The 22,042-nt window shown below is 38.9% G+C and overlaps 4 protein-coding genes across 4 annotated transcripts; 3 read left to right on the forward strand and 1 right to left on the reverse strand.

Annotated features, from left to right (window-relative positions):
* Nucleotides 838-3,021, forward strand: LOC18791160 (putative clathrin assembly protein At1g25240). The gene has a single exon (XM_020563308.1). The coding sequence runs from the start codon at nt 1,270-1,272 to the stop codon at nt 2,599-2,601; it is 1,332 nt and encodes a 443-aa protein (XP_020418897.1). The 5' UTR covers nt 838-1,269; the 3' UTR covers nt 2,602-3,021.
* Nucleotides 4,881-7,095, reverse strand: LOC18791232 (protein BASIC PENTACYSTEINE2). Its single transcript, XM_007222295.2, has 2 exons — nt 6,796-7,095; nt 4,881-6,028 (listed from the first exon to the last, which is right to left on the reverse strand). The coding sequence occupies exon 2, from the start codon at nt 6,021-6,023 to the stop codon at nt 5,187-5,189; it is 837 nt and encodes a 278-aa protein (XP_007222357.1). The 5' UTR covers nt 6,024-6,028; nt 6,796-7,095; the 3' UTR covers nt 4,881-5,186.
* Nucleotides 8,853-11,190, forward strand: LOC18788859 (PHD finger protein MALE STERILITY 1). The gene is made up of 3 exons (XM_007226282.1): nt 8,853-9,168; nt 9,343-9,670; nt 9,759-11,190. Exons 1-3 carry the CDS (start codon nt 8,853-8,855, stop codon nt 11,188-11,190), a joined length of 2,076 nt encoding a protein of 691 aa, XP_007226344.1.
* Nucleotides 15,227-18,268, forward strand: LOC18792692 (protein SHOOT GRAVITROPISM 5). The gene is made up of 3 exons (XM_007225671.2): nt 15,227-15,781; nt 15,908-16,316; nt 17,250-18,268. The coding sequence occupies exons 1-3, from the start codon at nt 15,667-15,669 to the stop codon at nt 18,124-18,126; spliced, it is 1,401 nt and encodes a 466-aa protein (XP_007225733.1). The 5' UTR covers nt 15,227-15,666; the 3' UTR covers nt 18,127-18,268.

The following is a 22,042-nucleotide window of genomic DNA, read 5'->3' on the forward strand; positions in this document are numbered from 1 at the left end:
AGTAGCTGGCTAGTTAGCCGCTTCATTTGTTCATTCATTTCGATGCAAATTGCAAATTGCAAAAAATTGCAATTTGCTTGTTTTCTAAAAGAAACAAAAAAGCAATTTGCTCCCTCGCTGACTCACAATCTCATAATTTCAAGATTTTGTTGTCTCATCTACTTCTGTTCTGTGACTGTCACTGTCTTATGTACTATGCATGTTAGTAATAGTACTACATGTTTCTTGATACCATAAGTTGTCACAATTTCTGAATTTGAAATATGAATTAGCTTAGCAGTAATGACCAACTTCATGAATTTTTTTCTTTACTTAATCCTGTCAACTTCATCACCTCTTCTCTTCAATTAATCATTTTTCTTGAAGGGAGCTCCAATTAGCCATAATATTTGGGCTTCTACATCCTCTCACTTTACCCAAAACAACAAATAGGATTTGAGCCTTTGCCTCAAATTTGGGCCGAAAGTAAGCCCAATGCTTTATTAAGCTGGATCAGCGACTATACATTAAAATTTTCTGCAGGCTGAAAAAAACAGGGGGCTTGGAATTGAGTCGAGGGTCAAAGCTCACCTCATTTATTTTCTTTTTAATTTAGGGATTATATATGAATTGTCTATCGATCCTGAACCTCATCCACTGCCCTCCTCCCCTCCGTTTAACTTTATTATAATTTATAATTATCATCATATCTCCCTCAGTGGCCTGTGCTGTAAATGTCCTTTCCTTGGCTACAAATAAAATAAAAGCGCGTTAGCCCTTTTAATTTAAGGAGCTTCTTCACGGTCATAGACATAGAGAGATAGAGGCAGCCACCAAGGAAGCATAACCAACCTTTGAACAAGTCCAATCCAACAACGCATCAGTAAAAAGAATTTCTGGATGTTTCTTATTCTGGTCCCAATAACAGCTGCTACAGCCTTGGTGCTCTTCTGTTCTTGAGATTCCATCACTCATTTCTTTTTAGGAAAATCACTCAAAAAAGATTTTCATTTCTAATTTACGCACACGTACGTACGTGCACCCAATTATAGCTAAAATAGGGAAAATTAAAAGAAGAAGAAAAAACTAAAACAATGTAAGAAAGGACACACACAAAGACACAATTGAAGCAGAGGAGAGAGAGAGAGAGAGAGAGAGAGAGAGAGAGAGAGCTAAAATAGGGGATTGATTTGCTTGAGAATCTGCCGGGAACCGACCATTTAGAATAGAGTAGGCAAAAACACAGAGAGAGAGAGAGAGAGAGAGAGAGAGAGAGAGAGAGAGAGAGAAATGAAAATGAAACTCTGGAAAAAGGCTGCCGGGCTTATCAAAGACCGGAACAGCATATGGGTGGCCAGCATCTCCAGACGGACCTCGTACCGGAACCCGGATCTCGAGGCCATCATCATCAAGGCCACCAGCCACGACGAAACCCACGTCGATTACAAGAACTTCCATAGAGTCTACCAATGGGTTCGCACATCTCCTCTCTACCTCAAGCCCCTCCTTTGGGCTCTCTCTACCCGCATGGCCAAGACTCGCTCTTGGGTTGTCGCTCTCAAAGGCCTCATGCTCATGCACGGCGTTTTCTGTTGCAAAATCCCATCCGTTCAGAAGATTGGCAGGCTGCCTTTTGATCTCTCCAATTTCTCCGACGGCCATTCCAAGTCCGCCAAAATATGGGCTTGTGATCCCCTGGTTCGCGCCTATTTTACATATTTGGACCAAAGATCCGCCTTTTTTAGTACGTTGGTGATCAAGAAGAACAAGGGCGATCAGGAGGAGCCTGCATTGTTGGAAGAGCTCGGGAGATTGCAAAAGTGGCAATCTTTGCTTGACATCCTTCTTCAGATCAAACCAGAGCTGAACTTGACGATCAGCACTCATAACAACAACAACAGCAACACCACCACCAACAACAAGGTTTATCTCATTTCCGAAGCCATGATTTGTTTGCTCACAGAGATCTTCGACGTGTATAGCAGGGTTTGCAAAGGGATCGCCCGAACGCTTTTGAAGATATACGCGGCTCCTGGCAAGCAACAGGCACAGCTAGCGCTTGGGGTTGTTCAGAAGGCAGCAGTTCAAGGAGAGGATCTCTCCTTGTACCTTGAATTTTGCACGGAATTGGGCATCCTCAGCGCCACGGATTGTCCTAAAGTTGAGCAGATTCCGGAAGAAGATATTAGAGACCTCCAACGGATAATCAATGAAGCTTCAGTGAGAAACGAAAACAGAGACGTGAAAAATGGTGTTGTCGATCATGCACAGGAGGAGGAGGAGGAGGACAAGGCCATTGTGATGATGAGACAAAGAGAAAGCAGCAGGGGTAGAAATAAAATACTGGTTTATGATCAGCAGCAAACGGCATCAAAGAGGGCCTTCCAGACAATCATCACAGACAAATGGGAGGTGTTTGAAGAAGATTTGATCAGCTGGGTCAGCGTAGATACGACTGGTTTCTCTGATGTGAGCGGCAATATCACTATTACAACAAGTACGCCGAGTAGTGCTGTGGGTGCACAATACAGAAACCCTTTTGCTGCAGCCTCTTCAAATATGATGATACCTTATAATGCACCTGCACATAACCAAGTTCTTCCAGATTTGATTAGTTTCTGACGATTTGTTGTTGTTGGATTAATATTGAAAAGTTTCATTCCCTTGTTCCCCAGCAGCAGCCTTGTCAATACCTGCAGCTCAATCTCTCCCAATTTTTGTGGATCTTATATCCTCCCCCTTGGGCCTCTTACTTATTAATTAATTATCAATAGATGAATTCTAACTTGATTTCTTCCTGACCCTTTTTTCTGCATTCTCCATTCTTCCTTTTCTGTTTTATCTCGAGTCTTAAGTTAATCATCATATTGATATATTATCTGCAGACTGCAGGTAAGGTAACATACACAAAGTCCTGTAGATCATATATAATATGTATTTCCATAACACAACAGGAAATCACTCTGCCAGAGAATTGTTTAATCGGACAGACATTACAAATTTGTAACAATTAGACTCAATGAACTAGTGTTTTTTTTTTCTTGTCTTGGGCCCTCGACAGCTTCTCTCTCATCGTGGAAGTCTTATGTCCTCTGTAACTCAAAATTTGCTAAAAGTTTAGGGTTATATTTTGGCCTTAAGCTTGCTGTGACTAAAGGTATAACCTGCCTTATTATTGAAATGGATGCTGCTGTGGTTGTCCATCTAGTCAAGAATATTGATGGCCTGGCTCACCACCCCTTTTGCTTCCCTGATTAATGCCTGCTGTGCTCTCATGAAACATTTTGATAATTGCACTCTCCTTCATATTTATAGAGAAGGAAATAGTGTGGCTGACGGTTTGGCAAAATCCTTTATTTTGACGAAGCTCCTGCCTGCTTGGATTGGTTCTCTTCTTCTTGATGATATTCTTGGTGTAGCGAAAGCGAGATTAGTTTGTTCTGATTCTTTTTAGTTGTTGTTGTGTTTGGGGTTTATCCCCTCCAGTTTACCAAAAAAAAAAATTTGCTAAAAGTTGCCTTCAAAAGTAACAAATGGCCACCATGTAGTTTTGGCATTATTTTGAAACCCGCGTCATTTTCAGATTTCCCCACTATACTAAACTGCATTCACTCCATCTCATCTCTTGCCAATATTCTGAATACATTTCCGAGACAATTATCCACTCCCCTTGGATTTTTGGAATGTACACTTTCTCTTTTAGTAACACGAAAGTATGGAGATAACTTTGAGCTGTCTCGTCTTGCCTAAGCTTTTGGCTCAAGTTATGGCCACTAAACTTTTCCCGTCTAAACAACAGATACGTTCGCCGGTTTATCAAGAGTACGCCGGTTTACCTTCCACCAACTGTCAAGTTGTTAATCACCACCACCATTTTTCACAAACTTTGCATCCATCATCTGGATCACAACACTGACCCCAGATTCAGCTTAAAGTATAATGGGTAGATTTTGGTTCTGGACATTAAAAAGAGAGAGAATCGCTGGAGAAAACTTTGCATCTTAAGTTAACAAAATTTCTTTCGTTTCCATTTCATTTGTTTTGAAACATTCTTAAATATAGAAGTAGGTTACATCGTTTGCTTAGGAAATAAATATCAGTATTGATGGGAAACTAACACAACTATCAAATTACAACATGCTCTCTTTGTTGCGCATTATACAATTGAGACCATCTAACCATCAGCAAACAATTTGTAATAAGTTATATATTCTGAAGGTTTCTCTTTTCAACACATCTATAACAAATGCACTACTAACTAACCTAACTAATAAAAGCCCTGCTCTTGTGTAATTTTCACTAGTGTCCCTTTAATCATCTTAACTAATTATCCTATCAACTATGTCCTTGATCACATTAACAAGTTCACTTTAAACCTCTAACTGAAACTATCAGTTTCCTCCCAGAGACACCAGTCAATCAATGTTAGAAACAAAAGTAAAAGATTTGCAAGACACACAGCAAAGTCCACATATAATTAGAGTATTAAAACCCTTTCCTCAACCTTGTCACTTCCCTAATGCCCTATTTCTCTTGCATACACCTATATCACAGCCCTCCACTAATTTCCCTCTCCATTAGTATCACCTTATATATCATCATGTTCCTCTCCAAGCCCCTATAGACAAGAGTTTCCAGGTTCTTCTGTGCCCGACACTGTATCAGTACAACACTAAGAGACATGACATGAATAATAGAGCATCCTAAATCGAATTTAGTAGTTCTACGCCAGAGATGCAATCCACATACAACAGAATACTACAACAGAACTAGTCAAATACTTGGGAAAATAGGCAATCATCTCAGATTCCCCTTTGATCAGTTCAAGTGTTTTGCTAAAAGTTGTGGGAGAATAAGGTAACATTGCATTCCAGTAAAAAGATGAAATGGGTAAAGGAGTATTCAGTGCAAAATATTGAGAGCATTAGATTAAACGGAGATTGTATACTTCCAGAAACAATTCAATAAATGAGAACTCATCCGCACAATCCTGGTGGCCAGAAACTTCGGCCCTTATCACATAAGCCGAAGGGAAAAATAAACAAAAGAACAATTCCAAATTTTAGAAACAAGTATCATCCGTCATGACTGAAAATTGATTGACTACAAAGTATCTGATAGATCTCTGCAAAAGGTCACAGAAATATATACAGGTGAAATAGACCAAATGCAACTGAAGTCCCATTAATGGTACCAACATAGCAACTCTACCTGATTGTGACGAACTTGTTGGTACCATGTCTTGCCCAATGACCCCTCAGATCAATTGGGTTAGCAAAATTATAACCTTCAGCTGCAAGCTTCTCCAACACCTTCTTGAAAGCACCCTGACTCATTTTCCTTCCAGCTATCCTCGCCCCACGTCGCTTAGTACTCATTGGCAAAGGGTACATAGATACGTTTGTGGTGCAACAAGCAGATTGCCAACCACCACAGCCCCACCTATAACACTGTTGTGAAGCTCCAGTGCATGAGCAGACGGGAATTGGAATACCTGAAATATCCATATTAATCCCGTTTATCACAACATCCAAACTCTTCTTTGCTGGCTTCACACGAGGAACCGAAGGATTGTTATTATCTTTTGGCTTCCTGGGCTTTTTCACTTTTGGGGTTTTTGGTGCACCCCCGCCGCCTCTTTTCTTTGATGGGCCACCTTCCTTATTGGCAACTGGCTCTTCTATTCTAGCCACCCTCTCATCCCTTGACGAATCAGGTGGCTGTAAGATCTGCAAGGAGTGAGCTCCTGAAGTTTCTGGCAGAACAGCATAGTTAGGATTGGCAGGCATCATATTGAGAAACTTATCTCTCTGGTTTACCCAACTGTCCCTCATATAGTTCAGTGGAACAGGAGCATCTGATACAACACAATCCCGAGGATGAAAGGCTCCATTGGAGCTAACCATGACTGCGGGATCACGCCCAGGGACAAAAGCTTTTGTGTCGCGCTCTGCCATGCTTGACATGAGCTGCAGGCCAAGATGGCCTTTAAAAGACGGCTCATAATAGCCCCAATTGCGCATGTTCAATGCATCATCATCCATGAGAGCTAGAGATTGAGCAGACAAACAAGCATCGTTATCTTTTGAATTGGCCCATTAATGAAAGTTTTTGAATAACAATAAAAGTTGCCATCGAATAGCCCTCTGAGGCCACAGAAACGAAAAACAAAAGAGATAGGGAGATAGAAACAGAGCATAGCTCAACCAAATCACAAAATTAGGACCTAGGAGGCAGATGTAAACACAAAATCAGCTGAAAAAAAATGGATCTTCCTATTAAATTAAATATCAAGCATTTGGTTGGCAGCTGATAAAATGAAGGATAACACAAATACTATCGATCCTTCCTAAATGTTTCATTCAGATCCAAAAGAACAAAAATTTAAAATGAACAAAGACCAATTGTGATGAGCATGCAAATATTTTCATCTAATGGCTTATTTCTGAAAAATGAAGATCCTTCCCTATCCAAATAAATAAATATGCGGATTCCAGGATCAAAACTTCTGTGCATTTCCTACACTTTCTCAGCAACCAAACAGAACCCAAGTAAAAAGACCAACACCCAGATCTATATTTCCATCTTAAAGCAAACATAACAGATTAGGGTTTCCGAATCTGATAAATTGGGATCTGAGATCTGTGCACAATAAGGAGAAAAAAATAACAAATTCATAATAATTTTGAAGCTTTCAAATATATAAATATGCACAAGAATGTAAATGGCAGGTTAATAGTACAAGGACCCATATATTCAAATTTTAGAAAGAGAGAGAGAGATAGTGAGAGAAGAGAGAGGAGAGAGAAAACTTACTTAGGTGGGTGTAAACGGCTCTTTAGGGTTTTGCCCTTCTGGAGAGAGAGAGAGAGAGAGAGAGAGAGAGAGAGAGGTGAGAGGAGAGAGGAGAGAGGAGAGAGAAACCTGAGAGAGAAAGAGAGAGAAACTTATGAGATAGAGAGAGGAAAGAGGAGAGAGGAGAGAGGAGAGAGGAAAGAGGAGAGAGAAAGCCCTAAAAATGAGAAAGAGAGAGAGAGAGAGAGAGAGAGAGAGAGAGAAACCTAAATTGGGGTATCTATCAAACTTATAGCTGTCACTTTAAAATAAGGAAAATCTAAAAGGCTGATGGATGGATAAATATATTGATGCATCATATGTTTAACTCAACAGCCGAAGTTTGTAAGGGCAAGTGCCATGTGACAATAATAAAACTCCAATTCTTATCCCTTTCCTTCTTTCTCTCTTTTTATTTTATTATTATTTTATTTAGACAAATATTTTGGAGTCTTTTTTTTCTTTCTAAATAAATATTTGAAACTTTAACCACAAGTTGCGATGAAGTTGGTAAATTATCACCTCCAACTGGCGAGCTACCTGGTGCCTCAATAACAGGGATTCGAAATCCTTTGAAAGCACTTTGTAGCCAGGAACAAGCCGAATCCCGAATAAGGATTAATCCCACCCTTCGACCCTTCGAGTGTGAAGATACCTCGTGGTATTTACCAAAAAAATATTTGAAACTTTTATTTTGGTACAAAAATAGTAATTGAGACTTGAGATTGAGTAGAGTCACCACTTCCCTTTATTCTATATCTTTCTTTCTTTTTCTAAGTACTTACTGACTTTGTGATTTCATTAATCTATAATTAGACACCCCATCTATGATTTATAGAACATATGTGGTATTTTACCTTTGGTAATGTTTACAAATGTGGAATTGAAGGTTTATATGGGAAAAAAAATTATGTGTTTGCTTTTAAAAAAATCAACAAAATAATATCTATAAATCTTAGAAATAGACATAAGTTTGTTGTGCAACCATTATTTTCTCTCATCAATCCAATCTAGCACAGTGAAAAAGGACTTTAATTTGTAGACCAATAGTCAAATCCCCTGATACCTTGGTAATATGAGTGAGAAAACCTCTTCCTCTAATGTTGCTTGGATTAACAAAATAAAAAAATAAATAGGGTCTTACATGTAGCTTACTAAAGTCCAGTGCACTATGAAATACGCAAGGGAGTCAAGCCCAAAACTTAAAAACAACTAACTCAAATCAGGCTTGGGCCTCACAACCCAAAGGAGGATCCTTTATTAAAAAAAAAAAATCCTAAAAATAAAAATACTGAAGACTGCAAGGGAGGAGGAGCTCAAAGTCAAGACAAAGCTCGTAGCCGACAGCGCATGGGCAACAAAATTCTTGTAATCCAAAGACCATGAATATAATATTGCCTATTCAAGTAATGAAAAAGAAACAAGGATCTCTCGTGCATGGGAAAAAATGCTTGGAAATTAATTAATTGGCTAAAAGAAAGGGTAGTTGGGCAAGAAATTTTGCGTTTATGTTTGTCCCTCCCTAGGCACATAAGATAAAATCAACATGCATATCCCAGCTGACCATAGAAATTGGCGGAGCATAAAGTCATACCAATGGTGAAACTGAAACACTTGCCTTATCGAAAGCATGGTGCCTTTAATTTACTCCGCACCTGCTTTTATTCCATATGTTGCCGCGATAGAATTGCAAGGCCTGTTTTTGAAAATAAATCATGCACATAGCACTCAGCTATAAGCCTATAACCTGATGAAGAGGCTCTTTTGGGTGCTCACTGCTCCCCAATTTTATTTCCAGGCACAAATTGCGTGCGTGATCTAGCTAGCAGTACTATATCTAAGGCTGGGGTTGGTTCCTCAAACCATGACCTTCAAATAATATTATTTGTTTTTGGTCCAGATATATATATGTTATAATCAGATTGCTTTGATCATGCTTCTTCTTCTTCTTCTTCTTCTTCTTTCTACATAACTCCATGCCCCTATATAAACTACCTTCCTTTCTGTCCTGGCCGATCCTTGCTAACACCCAACACACAATGACGTCCCATTTAGACTTTAGTGGGTGCAAGAAGAGGAAGAGAGGTGAGAGGGTGTTTAGGTTCAAGAGCTTCGGAGAAAATGGGTACCCAGTTGGGTTTGTTGGGTCGTCATTTAGGGAAAATGTAAAGGCCCTCCTTGAATACGGGCATGTGGAGGGTGGTAGCCTATGCAGCACTAGTTCTACTGGAATGAAGTGTTGGTCATTTCAGCTTCAAGTCCATCGCCATGCTCCTGCCCATGTCGTGCTCTTTGTCGTTGAAGAACCTATCGAGGCATCGCTCAATCGCCATTGCAAGCAATGCCAATATGTCGGTAAAGTTCTAATTCCTTCCATCGATCTAGCTCTATTTAATTTAATTTGAAAGAGAGTGTGTGTTGTTATTTGTAACCATGTTTACTGAGTCTCGCCTAATAATCATATGGTGGTAGGTAGCTAGCTATATATGATGGCTGGCTAATTAATTCCATGATATGTATATAGCTCAGGCTGGGGGCAGCATATGGTTTGCAATAAGAAGTACCACTTTGTGTTGCCTTCTGCGGACACAATGGTGGCAGCGGCAGCTTGCTTGAATTGCAAAGGTGCCAAAGTCTCCTCCTCCGTTGGCAATGGGGGCACCGCGGCAATTAATGGGAATGCGGGAAATTCATCCAAAAGTTTAGTGGAATTAGAGGGTCATATGATGCACGGTGTGTTTCACTCTAACGGCTTCGGGCATTTGCTGTGTGTCAATGGGCTGGAAACCGGTTCCGACTTGGCTGGACACCAGATCCTTGAATTTTGGGATCGTTTATGCACCGGATTGCGAGCAAGGTACGTAATAATATCTTACCTGAAAATCTTTTTTATGTTTTACCTAAACAAAGAATGAACAATAGTGTATTATATTTGGTACGTATAGGAAAGTGAGTTTGAATGACGTTTCACAGAAGAGAGGCATGGAGTTGAGGCTAATCCATGGAGTAGCATACAGCGAGCCATGGTTTGGTCGTTGGGGTTACAAATTCGGGCGTGCAAGTTTTTGTGTCACTCAGCAAATGTACCAAAAAGCCATTGAAGCACTACAAGGCATGCCCTTATGCTTGCTTATCCACGACCATCTTGCCACTTCCAACCATGACATTCCTCTCATCTTCTCAAGGTATCACACTCTGTCAGACAATTCTTTGGTCACTCTTGGTGACCTTTTCCATTTCATGCTAGAGCTCAAGTCCCGGTTGCCGCCCACAGACCAAAATTCATGCATTGATTCCTCCTATAACCCGGCAATGTTGGTGGAAACAAATTGTAGATGGTCCCCGAAAAGAGTTGAAATGGCGACTCGGGTGATTGTGGAGGCCTTGAAGAGGGCTCAGTTTAGGTGGGTGTCTAGGCAAGAAGTGAGGGACGCCGCTCGTGCCTATATAGGCGACACGGGGTTGTTAGATTTCGTGTTGAAGTCGTTGGGGAACCACATTGTGGGAAATTACCTGGTTCGCCGCACCTTAAACCCGGTGACTAAAGTTCTTGAGTATTGCTTGGAAGATATCTCCAATCATGTGTCCCCTAATAACCAAGATGGCTTGCTCAGGAACAATCCGAAAATGAAAGCTGCGTGGTACAAGATTTCGAAATTCCAGTTAATGAAGGACATGTTCTACTTGTACAAGCACATCCTCAAAGACCAGAAGCTCAGCACAGGGATCTTTTCAGCCATACCAATGGCTGTAAGGATCATTATTGACTCCAAGTACCTTGTGAAGGATTATTGTTGTGGTGAGGTGCCTATGGAGGTTGAACTAGGCCTTCAAGGCAAGTCAAACATCTACTGCACCGTGGTGCTAACACACCCCGATGACGAAGAGATTGATCATGATCAAAACTATAATAAGATTATAAGCAACAATGCAACATTGCCACCCTACGAGTGCCTCAGTTTGAAGAACAATGCGACAGTTGACGAGCTCAAGAAAGAAGTGGAATGGAATTTCAGGGAGATTTACTGGGGATTGAGGGGGTTTGTGGTGGAAGCAATTGGAAATTTGAAGAATGCGAAGGGGACAGATATGATTTTTGGGTTGGTTGAGGCGGGTCAGAAGATTGTGGTTGAAGGAAGCAACAAAGATATGAGAGGGCTTGTAAAACAGGAGATGTATGAATGTGGGCGGAGGGAGTATGTTGTGGATTGCCCTTGTGGTGCCAAGGAAGATGATGGGGAGAGAATGGTGGGTTGTGATATATGTGAAGTCAGGCAGCATACGCTTTGTGTTCGAATACCAAACAATGAACAAGTGCCTAATATATTTCTCTGCAATCGATGTGAAGGAGAAATCATACTTTTGCCTTCTCCATAGCTCTGCAGCAGTAGCAAGTAGCAACCAATATTACTTTTATTTATTATGATCCATCCCTTTAATTCTGTCATCATTGTTTATGTTTCATTAATTTATGTCCTTTTTATTTTGGGAAGATGTTATGTACTCTGTCAAGAACAACATCAGATAAGTCAAATAATTTAGCAAGTATACGTTAATTGCAGCATCATTCATGCTTGAGTTTTACCATTTATTTATTTATTTTCATGATTTCATGGCCCAAATCCAATATATCAACTTATATCTATTTTGGGCCGAAGACACCCACACTACTGGGCCTTAACATAACACTGTACTAATTTTCTTTTGGGCCGATTGCGATAATACACTAAAAATGAATTGATTTATGAGAGCACAACACACCAAAAACGACCATCTCATTAAACTGAAATGAAAAACTTATCTCAGGTGTGATTGTTCGTAAAAGAGCAACTTGTATAGTGGTTTTGAGCAATTACTTTTTTAGTTTTAGCATATATATAGTGTGTGTGAATTTACTATATTATCGTCCCTCTTAATAAGAAATGTTTATAAATAATAAAAAACTAATTAAAGCTTATTTTAAACGAGGTAGTTTGGCATTTTTTAAAATTTTTTTAAAAAAAAATCACTTATCACTCCAAATAAGAAATGTCAAACGGGCACTTAGGGAAATTTATTAAATTTCATTTCTATATCGACAAAGAAAAGGAAAGAGAAATGTTTGACCCCATTACAATTTGTAACCAAGGTTTTTGGATCAAGTTTTATCAATATATATTAATTAAACATCCAACCATTTCGTTTAATTAGGGCTAAATAAAACGAGAAACTTGTCGAGGATGATGAGCACCCAATTTATGTTTGTGGTTGGTTGTTGGAGTGTTGCACGCCTAAAAAGAGAAACATTTCCTTCAACTGCAAGGATCAATTTTTTTTCCCCCTATCATCTTTCCAACGGCAACAACTTTTTATTGACTTCTATCCCTTAACAAAAATTAAAATAAAAACAAAGGAAAGCTCTACACCACCAAATTTTATTTTTAACTTTTTTTTTTAGTAAGATCATGATATGAACGTTTTCCTTCTGAAAATCAGGGGAGAGTAGAGAGGCGGGTAGAAAGATTCAAATAAGTGCACTATTTACTGCACTATGATAATTGCTATTTTTGACTTTGACCACCATGATCATTCCAACTTAAAACCTTATTTTTAAAGCAGATATGTAAGTATAGAAATCAAACGAAGTTTGAAGTTGGAATCAAAGATCAAAGAAAGCATCCCCTGATCCACAGTGTATTGTTGGAACCCAAATCATTGCTTCATTTTCCCTGTAGAGAGAGAGAGAGAGAGAGAAACGAAAGTGGTGCGGTGTAAAAAGCAAATGGGTAAGTGTTGAAGCGGTTAAAACTTAAACTGGATGAGTTTCTGTTCATGGGTATATTTGTCTCTGCGTACTAGTTTGGGTTAAGCTTCCAAGACCGCTTCACTTTCTGGAAATTACTCAGTCCGTAGTCATTTTCTTTATTTTTCTAATTATTATTATACATTTCCTTTTGGGTAACTTTTCTTCCCCCTCTCCGTATGAATCTGTTTTTATTATTACGTAGGGCAAGTAACTTGTCAGACTCTGACATTACCCACTACATCTCTCTCTCTCTCTCTCTCTCTCTCTCTCATTGCATTGCATTGCATTGCATTGCATTGCATATACTGTACACACAACACAAACACACAGATTTATCCGAAAAATAATAAATGAAAGTTCCATGAAGGTGGAGAAAACAAACAAACAAATGTCTCTTCTGTATGGCCTATGCCTTGAGTGCGAAGAAATGATGGATATGCATGGGCATGTTAATCATAGCTAACACTGTGGGTTCTAACATGTTCGATTTGAAACTAAATACTTTTTTTTTGGTCTCCTTTTTGGTTTTCAGTGTGACAGTAAAGAATGGAATAGATGCCAACTTTGGTTCACTTCTCGGGATACCAACACAGCTAAACCAGACAAACGCCTCACTCAGCGCAATAACACAAAGGTTTTTTGGCCCCTACTCATCATCAATTTCAAATTATTGAAGCATCTCCCTCGTATATATACTTACTCAAATCTTTTTGTGCGATTAATGTTTGTACATTGCTTAATTTGAAGTCGCAAGTGAATTAAATACGCAATTCCTAACAAAATCTCATTAAGAGTGAATGAATTTATAAATTTCAAATTCATTTTTTAAAAAGAGACATGGAAGTAGAACTCCGTCAGATATTAATTAAATTAATTAATGGATCTCAAAAAAGTAAAGTTAAAGCTATAGATGTTAAGATATATACATAATTAATTGGACTTCAGGGCTAAGTCAACAGAATTTTTTAAAGCTTGGGTTGCCACGTGAGAGAGGGGATTAGTTTTAAGAAAAGGTGATTAGATTTGGAATCCAGAACACTTGGGAGGGAGGGATGATTGCTTTTTTTGATGCAGCAATGCATGCCACCATGTGATAAGAATCCTTCTCCCATCATCCTACCATTCTTTCCAACTCAACAAGTATAATAAAGTAGGGCAAGCATCTTCTCCTTTTTTCTAATTATTCATTCTTAAAAACCCTACCCTTCATCACCTCCATCCATCATATACATATATATAATTCACTCCATCTTTATCTCTGTGAACACATTAATTATATTTTGACATGTGTGTTCTGAACATTTGTCAAAAAGTAATATTTAAAAAAAGAAAGAAAAAAGATTCACATTGTTGTATGTTTTCACTTTTGTTGTTGTTGTTGTTGTTGTTGTTGTTGTGTATTTACTGTTCTTGGGATAGAAACCAAACAGGCCCTTAATTCTTGAGTAACTTTTTTGTATGAGAAGATGCTCTAACTATGGAGAATGAAATCTCAGTTTCTAGCTAGGCAATCATACATTAAGGAGAAAGTCCAAATCTCATTTGCTAGATTTGTAAACCAAGGATAATATATATATATATATATATATGTATATAAAGTTAATTAATTATAAATATGTATTTTGGTGTCATAAAGATGTAAAGTGATGATGATATACATTCAGTTTCGATCAATTATTAATTTGATATCAGAGTTATCCCTAAAATGAACAATTTCTTCTATAAAGTTGAAATTCGACCTCTCTCTTGACCGGTAAGAGCTAATAAGCTTTTTTCCAAAATGTTGATAAATATTAATTGTTAAAATTAATTAATGGTAATTATTTCAGTGTCACTTTCTTTTGTGGGTGGGGGGTGGGGAGTTAAAAAAAAAGAAAAGAAAAGAGGTGAGAGAAATATTGAGTATAAAAATTATCCCAAATCCTGCCTGTGATATGCATATGCATGCAATGCAGAGCGGCAAACATTTTTGTCTTGAAGTACTATTATATAATATAATAATAATATGGAAAATTAAACTTAGAGAGAAATGATTACTGCAGCAGCCAGCCCTGATGAAAATGACTAATCGTGCTACCTTTTACCTTCTGAAAAGGAAAAGCTGCTTCAACAAACATGTTAATCTGGATTAGCTCGCCATCATGAATCATGAAACCAGTACATGTGCCGGAACTCCTTAATTATTTCTCTTATTATTGTCATTTAATTTAATTTATAAACCCAGATTTTACCTCTGCCTCTTGTTTTTTACTTATGTAGAGAGGGCTGAGGAGAGAGATAGCTAGAGTGGTCATGTGAGGGGGTGGATGAACTCACGTGGAACGGGGTTGCCTGGGCCTGCATTTATACATGCAAATTACAGTGTGACGAATAATGACTGTTTGTTTTCTTATGGGAAGGATGTTTTTTTGTTTCTGTCTAATTCTGTGTGAGTACAGTGTGTGTGTGTGTGGGGCTCTAAATTTTAAGCATCAGTGTGATTGGGTCAGCCAGCCATCCAGCCATCCAGCCAGCCCCAAACCCCCACTCCCAATCCCAACCCCAAACCCAACCCAACCTCCTCTCTCTCTCTCTCTCTCTCTCTCTCTCTCTCTCTCTCTCTCTCTCTCTCTCTCTCTCTCTCTCTCTCTCTCACACACACACACACAAACACATGCTTTATCTCCCTATACTCTCTTTCTATCTCTTTTTTTTTGTATAGGTAGAAGAAAAGAGCTTTATAAACAAGACTTGCCACAACCTTACCTGCTCAAGGTGGGGGGTCATTGAAACAAAGAAAGAAAAGCTCACTGAGAAAGGAGGAAAAAAAAAAGCTAGCTAGCCAAAAAGCCTTAAAGCTTAAAGAAAGTTGATTGCAGAAAGCAAGAGCTTTTCCTCTTTCTCTCTCTCTCTCTCTCTCTCTCTCTCTCTCTCTCTCTCTACATATGAAATGGAGAGATTAGAGTAAAGCTGAAACCCACTAGTCCAACTTCACCTGCAGCGCCCTGTACATGTGTGTGTAAGGATTGATTGATTCTAGTGCTCTCTCTACTTAATTCCCCCAACATATAGTCTTGAAAAATTCACCCATGTTGGACAACCACACTGCTTCTTCCTCTGCTGCTCCGTCTTCTTCCTCTCATGATGCCTTAGAAAATGGAGGAGCCACTCACAAAAGAAAAAGAAGACCAGCAGGCACACCAGGTAATTTATTTACTTAAAACTTCATTAACAACTCCAATATCCCACAAACCCTCTTCTGATTTTTAATCTTCTTGTTGTTTTTATTTTTTGGGGTTTTGATCGTTTGATTCACACGTCTGTTTATAGATCCGGATGCAGAAGTTGTGTCTCTGTCTCCCAAGACCTTGCTCGAATCAGACCGGTACGTATGCGAGATCTGCAACCAAGGATTTCAGAGAGATCAGAACCTGCAGATGCACAGGCGACGGCACAAGGTGCCGTGGAAATTGCTAAAGAGAGAAATTGCTCAAGATCAGGTCATCAAGAAAAGGGTGTTTGTCTGCCCGGAGCCCAGCTGTCTGCACCATGACCCTTGCCACGCCCTGGGCGATCTTGTTGGGATTAAGAAGCACTTCAGAAGAAAACACAGCAATCACAAGCAGTGGGTGTGCGACAAGTGCTCCAAAGGCTATGCGGTTCAATCTGATTACAAAGCCCATCTCAAAACCTGTGGCACCAGAGGACATTCTTGTGACTGTGGCCGTGTGTTTTCCAGGTTTGTTCAATTTACCATCATCATTATGCTTTTTTCAAAAGCGCCTAGCTTTTTAGCTAGCCAGGCCAAAATCATCATCTGAAATCTGAACATGGTCGGTCAGGCTTTCTATTGTGAATCATTTATTGCAAGAGGCCATTATAGTACCATATACAGTGTACTGGTTGATAGCTAGCTCCATTCAAATGTTATGACCTTTCTTCCATTTTCGTTCAAACCCTAAAAGCTCATCCCATAAAAAGCATGTTAATTACCTGTCACAGATAAGAACAAATCTTCAAATCCTACAGTCTACCTTTTTTCTTAAAATAATGATTTATCTTTCTTGTTCTTGATGGCATCGGTTTCTGACCACCATGCTTCTCATGTATGCATTCTTCTGTTCCACTCCCTCTTTCAATTACTGTATGAATCAGTTTCCTAACAGTAGCACATGACCTCATCGATCCTCATGCTTGCTAATTGCCTTTTTTGTGTTCTTCTACTGCAGCTCTACAGTTCCCAATAACATACAGTTTCCGGCAATATTTACCTATCTTTGATACAAAAACTGCCATACTATATTTTACTTAATTATTTCTTTATATATATATATATAGATATATATATATATAGGTACCCCACATGATTTCTTTTACTTACTTATTAAACTAGTATTCTGTTTTAATTTAAGGAACCTAATCATATCATCCATACTACAGATACTCCCGGTCTATCAATTTAATATTCATTTGCTTCTTGGTAACCCTACATATATGTATATATATATATATATCATATATATGAAGGGCTTATGGCTAACGATCTTCTTCTTGTTAATTCGTAAAGACGCCAAGAAAAGTCCATGTTTTTAATCATGATAATGTGTGTGTGTATATAGAATTATAGATCTATATATTCAGTTTGAATCATTCTACCTTATCGTGATTTCAGAGTGGAAAGTTTCATAGAGCACCAAGACACTTGCACAGTCCGACACGTCGTCCGGCCAGAATTCCAGGCGGCACTGCAGCCGGCCTGCTCGTCTCGAACCGCATCGAGCACCAGCCCCTCCAGCGACACCAATTTCAGCATCAACAACAACAATAATAATAATGTGCCACAAGTCTTGCCTGGTTTCCCATTGCGGCCAAACCCAACTCACCATCACGATCATCAGCGTGAGCATGCTCTTAATAATCCTCACAGTTCTTGTAACCAGCAGCAGCAGCAGCAACAAGTCCGTAACAATATTCTGGAACTTCAGCTCCTTCCATCCTCCAACACCCACACTACCTCCCCACCAAATTTAGACGAAAAACACGCAACCCATTTGAAGCTTTCCATTGGCTCATCGTCATGTGATCAGCGCGGTGATGAAAAGAACGATCAAACAAGCCAGCCCAGTTCATCAGGTATAAGAAGAAGCTCTTCAAATGCTGAGAAGATGGACGGCGCTGGGCCCACGTTGGAAGTGGCAAGGTTGAAAGAGTTCGCGAGCGAGGAGTTAAAGCTGGCCATGGCTGAAAAGGCGTACGCCGAAGACGCTAGGCGAGAAGCCAAACGGCAAATAGAGATGGCTGAGCTGGAGTTTACCAACGCCAAGAGAATGAGGCAACAAGCCCTGGCTGAACTGGAGAAGGCTCAGTTCCTCAAAGAGCAGGCCATGAAGAAAATAAGCTCCGCCATTTTGCAAATCACTTGTCAAGCTTGCAAGCAACACTTCCATGCTTCTGCAACCACCGCCGTGGGACCCTCTGATGAGACCTCTCTTGCCATGAGTTACATGTCCTCCGCCACAACCGAAGGAGAAGGAGATCACGATCAATGACCCCACCGGGCACATGATTATGATTGCTAGCAAACGATACTGTTAATTAAACCATATTTTGTAATTGGTTTGGTAACTTTTTTCACGTTTTTATTGTTTTCACATGCAATGCTTATCTTCTAAACAGACAGACGTCTCACAATCTTTTTTCAGTTTTCATCAGTTAATTAATGCTTTATCAGAGTAGGGATCTTTATTTCTGACCATTGTGGGGGTATTGGTTGAGGAGTGTTGTAATTGGGTTCTTGTATTTAATATTTTGATCTATTATATATATATATATATATATCTTCATTTGTTACAACTTACGAGAGAGAAGAAGGAAAAAAGAGAAAGTGACTTTTCTGGGTTTGCTTTATACATTCAATTCAGTGGTGCATTAATTTCGTACTACCTTATGCATTACTTGTGATTTCAAGAAAAATACTTTGTTGTATTGTATATAGCGCTTAGCATTTGGTCAATCAAAAGAGCTAAGTCGCTCGTTCGTTGGAAGTCATAATTTCATTCCTAACTTTATCAGCACCTGCACTACACACTACGCACTACACACTACAATGCCATGACAGAAAAAGACAAAAAGTAAAAAGCACCCCTCTTTTTCTTAGAAGCTTACCCTTAATTTGTCTTGGTTCTGAGACTGATTTATAAGCATGCATGATTATGTTAGAACTTAGATTAGATGGCAGCCTTGATTAGGTTATAGCGGCCCATAGTTAAGAAGACTAAATTAATTAATGGATTGGATTCCATACGTAGAAAGGCAAGTTAATTTGGTGGATTAAGTTATGTAATGTGGGGGTTGGGACCCTGTTGCTAAATGATAGGAAAGCTCCTTTCAGTTTCAGAGATGCTGACCTACATATACTTGAAACCAAATTGAATTAATGGGGAGAGAAAAAGATAGAGAAAGAGGGTACTGTCAACTGTGTGAGAAAGATGGGAGGTCGTTTTCAATGCATTTGTAATCCTTTTAAAGGCTATTTTAAAAAAAACAAGAGAGAGAAAAAGAGAAGACCATGTTTTTCAGTGCCACTGTTGGAATTGTTACGCTCAGGCACTCGTCCCTGTCAAACATAAACAACACACACAACTCAATCACTCATGTGTGTGTGTGTATGTGGTTATATTTACACATACATACATACATGTATATATAACTTTATCAGAGTCATCTGCGCAGCAGCAGTGCAGCACAGTGCCTTTTCATTAATTTTATAGGCCCAATAACAAGGAGATGAGAGCTGAAGGAAGACTCAAATTTAATGTTAAAGATTTTCAGAAAAAGTGCGTGTGGTTGCTGATTTTCTTACACCATTCAAACCAAAGCAAAAAGCCAACTCAAACCAAAGCTGCTCCAAAAGGATTTCCATTTATCGCTCCTCTTCTTACCTTTGCTTTTCTCTGTCTCTCTCTTTGTCTCTCTCTCTCTCTCTCTCTCTCTCTCTCTCTCTCTCTCTCTTTCTCTCTTTCTCTCTCGGGGCCACGTGCACCTCTTTCCTACCTTTTAATGTTGCCTTACTTTTCATGGATGTCTAGTGGATTGGCTAGCTACCGTATCCATCCGCATATGGTTAGCAGAGACAAGGGAGGGAGGCTTTCTTTTCAAAATTTACCTCTTGCGTGTTACGGGCATCTTCCATTTTCAATTTGCTTTTTAACCTTTCACAGTCACCCGCTAACACTACGAATATCAACTTTCATTCTTTATCTTTGGTGTTCAAATCAAAATCTCTAATGAAAATTTTAAAATATATATATATATATAAATTATATGTAGCCTTTGACTAATCAAAGTTTTATACGCGAGAGAGAGAGAGAGAGAGAGCACCCTTGAAATGAATACCTAAAATTTGAATAAAGATATTTGTTGCACTGTATACAAACGAAGAGAGCACTGTATATGAAGAAGGGAGGTGGCATCTTTAGATAAATAGAGACAAAACCTTTTTCCGACATCAACCGGAGGGTAGCGAGTGGATGGAACTTTCCATTTCGCCTTACAGCAAGTCAGATATTAAAGAAAGAAAAAGAAGAAGAAAAAAAGTAATTACAAAAAATTTCAAAAAGTTGCTAAAGTCACTGTTCGTTTGCCTTTGCCCACTCAAAAAGTAAAACTAAAACTTAATGTAAGACGAATATGTATATTCCCTACTTAAAAAAGTTGGGGAGGGAAAAAATATCTTTCTTCAGGCTTTGTCCCATGTCTTAATTAGTTAATATCTTCATCCATATGTATCCCCAACAAGAGATGAAAAAACAAAACCACCCTACTCTGGAAAGGGTAAAGCTATAGTTCAAGGAGATTCCATTACACAAGGCACAGGTTCCGTGGATATTTAAATTAATTGTTCAAGACATACATGAATTACTTCAAGGTTTTCAACAAGTTCGGATTCCTCATATCTGTTGAGAAGCAAATATGGTAGCATATGCATTGTCACATAAAAAACATTGTTAAAATATGAGAACTATGAGAGAACATTTGTTTGTGAAATTTTTTTGTGTATTCTTTTCCTTGTAGAAGGTCATATTTATAATACAACGAAACTTTAATGGGCAAATAATCATTTCTGTACAGAGGAGAATTTGTTCGTTTTCTAAGTTGCTCTAATTCTGCTCTTCACTTTGTATCTCCCCCTGAAGCGTAGAATGGGATGATGTGTCATGGAAGAACAACTCAAATTCCAGAAAGGTCACATCCAAAGTGACATAGGTACGTCAGGTATGAAGGTGATAATGGCGGTAGCCTTTCTGATGAGTGGCATAACATAACCCACAAAAACACAATGAATAGCACAAGGATAAAGTTTGCTACGTTGATATTTGTGGAGATGAACGAAAGCCACACATCCAAAGATTCGTGGTGTGAGTACCAAAACATAGGGCAGAGGTCTGTGTTGCGCAAGCACTTGTAAAGGAGTTTTAAAGGTTAATACACCAGAAGACATGTGGTTGATCAGGTGAACTGCGGTGACAATAGCATCATCCTAATGATGGCGAGGAACATGTGCGCCAATCAGAAGTGCTCGAGCGGTTTCAAGAAGATGTCGATTCTTTCGTTCAGCAACACTATTTTGTTGCGGTGGCTGAGGACAAGTCGTCTCATGGATAATTCCATGTTATTGAAAGTAAGTCTGAAAGTCATGATTGACAAATTCTCCATTATTGTCTGAGCAAAGAATCTGAATTTGAGCATTAAACTGAGTTTTTATCTGTTTATGGAAGGACTGAAAACTGAAAAACACTTCGTGTACAATCATCTATAAATGTGACAAACCACCGAACACCAGAATAAGCAGTGATAGGTGAAAGTCCCCAGACATCAAAGTGAATTAACGTAAACGGAGTAGTACACTTGTTCGTATTGAACGGATAGGGCACACAGTGACTTTTGGCCAAAATACAAGTATCACATGTGAAGTCGAAGTTCTTGAAACCTGTGAATAAATCTGGTATAAGATGCTTCATATAACTAAAAGATGGTTGTCCCAATCGACGGTTCCACAACCAGATTTGCTTTTGTTTGCTATAAAAGGGATGCGTCACACTGTTAGCCATGCCGGGACTGAAGTCATCTACATAATATAACCCCTCCTCTCTTGGTACCACGATCAAAAATCTCCTTAGTGTGAATATCCTGAAGCAAACAAAAACTCAGATAAATAAGTACACAATAATTCAATTGTTCAGTAAGCTAACTAGCTGACTAACTGACAATAATTTATTGGATAAAGATAGAACAAGTAAAGTATTAAACAATGAGAGAGAGATGATGAGAGTGCAACAGTGTCATCCCCTATCACAAGATAAGTAACTCCATTGACATTAGCAATACAAGTTCGTAGGGGTTGTGTAGTATTAAGAAAATCATCAGGATCAAACGTTATATGATCAGTTGCACCGGAATCAATTA

The sequence above is a fragment of the Prunus persica genome, chromosome G1 (assembly GCF_000346465.2).
Source record: "Prunus persica cultivar Lovell chromosome G1, Prunus_persica_NCBIv2, whole genome shotgun sequence".
NCBI classification, from domain to species: domain Eukaryota; kingdom Viridiplantae; phylum Streptophyta; class Magnoliopsida; order Rosales; family Rosaceae; genus Prunus; species Prunus persica.

Bases quoted from the DNA above. Each gene is read 5' to 3' on its own strand.
- LOC18791160 (XM_020563308.1), top strand. From the start codon at position 1,270: ATGAAAATGAAACTCTGGAAAAAGGCTGCCGGGCTTATCAAAGACCGG.
- LOC18791232 (XM_007222295.2), bottom strand. From the start codon at position 6,023: ATGGATGATGATGCATTGAACATGCGCAATTGGGGCTATTATGAGCCG.
- LOC18788859 (XM_007226282.1), top strand. From the start codon at position 8,853: ATGACGTCCCATTTAGACTTTAGTGGGTGCAAGAAGAGGAAGAGAGGT. The intron at 9,169-9,342 runs GTAAAGTTCTAA...TATATAGCTCAG, and splicing joins CAAGCAATGCCAATATGTCG to GCTGGGGGCAGCATATGGTT. The intron at 9,671-9,758 runs GTACGTAATAAT...TGGTACGTATAG, and splicing joins TGCACCGGATTGCGAGCAAG to GAAAGTGAGTTTGAATGACG.
- LOC18792692 (XM_007225671.2), top strand. From the start codon at position 15,667: ATGTTGGACAACCACACTGCTTCTTCCTCTGCTGCTCCGTCTTCTTCC. The intron at 15,782-15,907 runs GTAATTTATTTA...GTCTGTTTATAG, and splicing joins AAGACCAGCAGGCACACCAG to ATCCGGATGCAGAAGTTGTG. The intron at 16,317-17,249 runs GTTTGTTCAATT...TCGTGATTTCAG, and splicing joins TGTGGCCGTGTGTTTTCCAG to AGTGGAAAGTTTCATAGAGC.